Source organism: Gadus chalcogrammus, chromosome 22, assembly GCF_026213295.1.
Source record: "Gadus chalcogrammus isolate NIFS_2021 chromosome 22, NIFS_Gcha_1.0, whole genome shotgun sequence".
NCBI lineage: Eukaryota > Metazoa > Chordata > Actinopteri > Gadiformes > Gadidae > Gadus > Gadus chalcogrammus.
Window position 1 is genome coordinate 16,275,037 of NC_079433.1, and position 5,000 is coordinate 16,280,036.

Consider the following 5,000-nt stretch of genomic DNA (forward strand, 5'->3'; position numbering starts at 1 on the left):
TTCCCTGGATGGATGGGCTCTGTGTGGTGTAACCCCTTCTTTGGATGGATGGGCTCTGTCTGGTGTACCCCCTTCACTGGATGGATCAGCTCTGTCCGGTGTACCCCCTTCTCTGGACGGTGTCTCTCTATCTGCTGTGCCTCCATCCCTAGTCGGTGCGTCACTGTCTAGTGTATCAGCTTCTCCTCTGTCTGACAAATCCACCTCCCTGGATACCTCTCTGGGGGCCTGTCTCGCCTGGCGTGGCACGGGGACGCCACAGGGGCCCCAGGGGCCCAGCTTGATACTGTGGAGGCTCTCCTCGCCCTCGCAGAGCCCCGGCTGGCAGGTGTGGAACTCGGTCAGGTTGGGGCAGGTCGCGCCGCCAAACAGCGGCGGCGCCAGCACCCAGCGGATCCGGTTCTGCAGACCGGTGCCGCAGGTCTTGGAGCAGGACGTCCAGGCGCTGAACTCGGACACCACGCAGTCCCGGGGGCAGGGGATGAGGCAGGCCTGCTCCAGCCGCGGCTTGGGCTCAAAGTACTCGCAGATGGCGTCTTCTGCGGGCCCGGCGTCGGCCTTCTGGACGCAGGCCACCTCGCGGGTCTGGAGGCCCTCCTCGCCCCGGGTGCACACGCCGGCCGCCGCCGCCGCCGCATAGCGCTGCATGCCGGCGCTGCCGCGCATGGCCACCGGCAGGCAGCGGTTCCAGGCGCCCAGCTGCCAGTCGTACATGTCCTTGTGCCAGTCGCACACGCGGAAGCAGCCCTGCTGGTTGTGGGGCCGGCTGGTGTGCTCGCAGTTGGTGTGCAGGGTGGTCCAGCCCTCCGAGTGGGCGCACCACACCGCCCGGCTCTGGCTGCCCCCCGGGCCACACTCGCTGCCCATGCAGCGGCCCCACGGCCCTGTAGGGGGACACAAAGAACTCATGAGTGGGTTGGCATTGGGAAACCATTCAGAGGTCCCATTGAAAACACTGCACACAATGTTTGAACGTCACGCGTCGTCGGCTACACTCTACTTTCATTGACGCACAAAAGAGAAATACAGCAGAGCAGTAATGCATATGATCCCCGCTGCACAGCAGTATCAGCCTACAGGAACTCTGGGTAAGGTATGATTGTGCTCATACAATTTGTATGTTGCTCATTTTCTTTCATTGAAGTACAAAAGAAAAATACAGCAAGAGCAGTAATGCATATGATCCCCTCTGCACAGCAATATCAGCCTACAGGAACTCAGGGTCAGTTATTACTAGTGCTCTGGCTGTTAAATCATTTCTCCATTTGAACTTAACCTCCCCAGTGATTGATGAGAATGCAATTAAAGGTCTAGCTAAATGGCGGCCGTTAAAAGATTTGGCCGGGACGTGGCAGATGGAGGGGCAGGAGAGAGTCAGAGCACTCTGACTCAATCGATGGGCTCCACAACATAAAAACGTTCAGGGGTGATGTAAGGAACAAAGCATGCACTACATTAGCCACCGACAATGTAATGGTGCCACTGCTGGGGGAAGCAATCAATCCTGCATCCATTTTGTTACTGGCAACTTGGTCTTGTCCCGACTTCATCGGGTAAATCAATCAATACAAAAGAATCTGGGTTTTTTAAGTATTTGTACAATGTAAACTATGTCTAAGGTATTTATGATGTGAAAGCAACCAGATGGTTCAATACAAGCTCATGCTTATATTGATGTAAATCTTGCATAATTTATTTATATTGATGTTTCAGATTTGCAGCAATGCAATGCATTGTAAGATTTAACATCTCTGAGGGGAATTTCCATGGCCATTCATATTTTAGCAGTATTTGACCGAGCTCTACGAACGGCAGAATACAGCTTGAATTGGGACCCGATGAAGATGGCCTTTTCCAGAAAAACATCCCCAAGTCCACTGGTGCACTCCCTCCTTACAAGGAAGACCAATGTAGGAGGAGACCCATCTCTTCAGGGTACAACTTGATCGTATACTGGCCATTTCTGGGCATTGACACCTGCCTGTACAGTGGGTTCCTCTATGACTTAGATGTACTCTGAGCCTCCCTAAACAGTGAGCTGATAACGAACACTTTGCCTTCCTTGGGCCGCTCCTCAAAGAGCCGACAGCAGGGCAGTGAAATGTCAGCAGAAGGGGAGGGGGGAGATCGATGTGGGATCAATAGAGAGGGGGGGGGGGGGGGGGGGGAGAAACTGCTTGGAGATGAGAGACAGCGGTGGTCGCGGATATAGCCTTCTCCTCCTGCTCGGCTGTCATCGCATGCAAGTAAGGAGGGAAGAATATACTGCCGGATCTCAGATTAGAACAGTAAAGATCCACTTAGTCGAATAGAGTGTGTGCTGTCAACGTTGTCGTCTCTGTGATGAAGGAGAGGTCTGTCCTCAGCGGCCTTGGATTGATTATGTTTTTCATTTGTGGCACAAAATATTGCGTGCTGACGTGGTTACTTAGCAGGGTTTTATTGTGGATAGAGTGATTTGTGATTTGATTTGATTTCGTAAGAGATTATTGATAGTCTTGTGCAGTGTTTCTCAAATGGAGGTACGCGTACCCCTAGGAGTACTTTAACGGAATGCAGGGGCACTCTGAGCATTTCTTAAAACAAGGAGAACGAAGGAGAATCTGCAGAAAGACAGCAGAAACCGAAACACCAAAAATGTCACTCAATTTATTGAATGTATATCAATGTTTAATTGAGGTGTGCAAAAAAAGCAGACCAGCTCTGTCTTTTGTGGGGGGATATAAGCTAATATTTGCATTAAGCCATCTTTAAAGAATCTCAGAACAAAACATCAGTGTCCTGTCGGCAAGCCAACAAAAGACATTTTTGAAAAAAGATATTCCGTAACAAGAAATGCTTCTGAAAAATATCATGGCGGTGAAAGAGGTACTTGGCTGACAAAATCTTCTGGCCGGTGGAACCTTTGTAAAAATAGTATGAGTCTATCTGTTGGCATGCATCCTTGAGGAAGATCTTCCTTAACCTCCTACCTGCCCACCCGTGATATAGGTATCTGAGTTCACTGTATGCTGCTTTGGATAAAAGCATGTGATAGACGACTATATGGTTAACGGTAGAAACACAGTTGGAGTCCAAATGTCCCTTGTCTAGACCACTGATGGCCTGGTACCCGTACATCAACATGGACATGTCTCCCTTATCCCCCATGTGTCCCTGCTGGGGCTGAGCTGAGCTAAACCCACATGCATGCTGTGTGTTTCAGCATAGAAAATGAGCCATCCCAGATTTGAGACGACCCGACACCTGTTTACATCTTGGCTCAGCATGTGAGGTGTTTTTACATTGCTTCAAGGCTTTCGCCTTTGGTCTGCCTTAACTTGGTCTCAATCTCAGCGTTGTCCCGGGCGCTCCTGAATAATTGATCAAAGTTGACTCTGTGGGGCAGTGATGTGTTGAGGGCTGTGGTTGGAGGGGCAGGCTAGAGCATGACTCAAGGAGTCCTATAGTTCCCAACGCCCTGGGGAATAGACCGGAGTGAGTGAGATTGTTAGCCTGTATCTCCCGGAGGACCTGCTATCTCCTCTACCGCTCTGTTCTTCCGGTTTTTGTTTCACACAACCCAAGAAAACCGTTTGAATAACTGTGGCCCACCACGTCTACAACCGTTCAAACCGGCGCCCAGCTTCAGGTGTTCCAGGTTTGAATAAAGAAAATAAATAAAGAAAGATCATAATAATCCATGGACAGGAAGGCTATGTGGCCTTAATCTGGTCCCTCCATCATACCAAATAAAGAAACCTAAAGTGGGTCTTTTATGGACTGCACCGACGAAAAAGATAACTAAAGTAAAGGCTTTTCCCAACTTTGGCGATAACAGAATAATGTGAATAAATCGGTGCAATGCAGAGTCGTGAGCATCAGTTTGTACTGCTTCTGACGTTGACTTCCTAAAACCCTGTGGTCCATCTATGGAGCCACGATGCTACCTCAAGGCTGGTGTGAGGTGGTGGAGGCGGTGGAGGTGGTGGAGGTGGTGTGTGGCGGTGGAGGTGGTGGAGGCGGCGCCGCCTGGAGTGCTGCTTATCTCCTTCTTAAGCCTCACCTGTTTCCTCCTCATCACAACAAGCACACACAACCAGTGACATCCAGGCATCATGTGATCCCCCCCCCCCACCCAATCCAATAAATCAGATTACTATTTGAGGACCACTCCTCCACCTGCCTGCCCCCAACGCCACCTTAATCCCCCCCCCCCTCCCTCCCCCCCCTCCCCCTTTAATCACTTCCACCACCAACCAGAGGAGAAGGGGAGGCAGCGAGAGTCATCAACACTCCCCCACCAGAGGCCCCACGGCCCGGGGGGAGGAGGGGGGAGGAGGGGGAGGAAGCACGGACAGGAACAATCAGCCTGGAGGTTCATAACAGCAACGCCAGCCCGGAGGAGCGGCCCCGGGAAAGGTCAGGGATCTGCCAGTAACTACCTACAGCCTGTCCACACGCCAGGGGAGGTCCTATCTCCACAGTGCACCCACCACGAGGCCCCCTCCCACGTCCTCAAAGCTGCTGCAAGGGAACAGGAGCGAGGGAGGGAGGGAGGGAGGGAGGGAGGGAGGGAGGGAGGGAGGGAGGGAGGGAGGGAGGGAGGGTGGGAGGGAGGACCTCAAAGATCAATATAGCTGGAAAAAAAATAGAAGCTGACTGTACTTGGATATTGTGCTTTTTAGATTGTCCTTTGGCAGAATGTGTCCTACTCCACCCCCGCACTGCCGGATCAGGATGAAGGTGTAGGCAGGGAGATGTCAGGACGTCCCCCGCTCTCTCTCATAAGAGAACATTTCAGATGAGCTCATTATTGTGTTATTGAGCAAGAGAAAGACAACGGAGGTGATGGCTGTTCACCGTTGTTCAGAAGGAAATGGCGAGAGGCTAATGGTTACATGTGTTTCTCTCTAGGCAGCGACAGGGCTGTTTAGGCAGCTGTCAGTTCAGCCCACCCTTTGCATTAATCCCACCAAGCTTCAGCCAAAAACAATCTGCTGCTGATCCTGCGCTCCACT

General features: G+C 51.7%; 1 protein-coding gene across 1 annotated transcript in view; it reads right to left on the bottom strand.

The window, feature by feature from the left end:
* Positions 1 to 5,000, bottom strand: part of thsd7aa (thrombospondin, type I, domain containing 7Aa) — an 87,710-nt gene that overhangs the window by 68,363 nt on the left and 14,347 nt on the right. Inside the window, exon 2 of the mRNA XM_056583503.1 lies at positions 197 to 884. Within this exon, the coding sequence (XP_056439478.1) occupies positions 197 to 884 (688 nt within the window). The remainder of the gene's footprint in view (positions 1 to 196; positions 885 to 5,000) is intronic.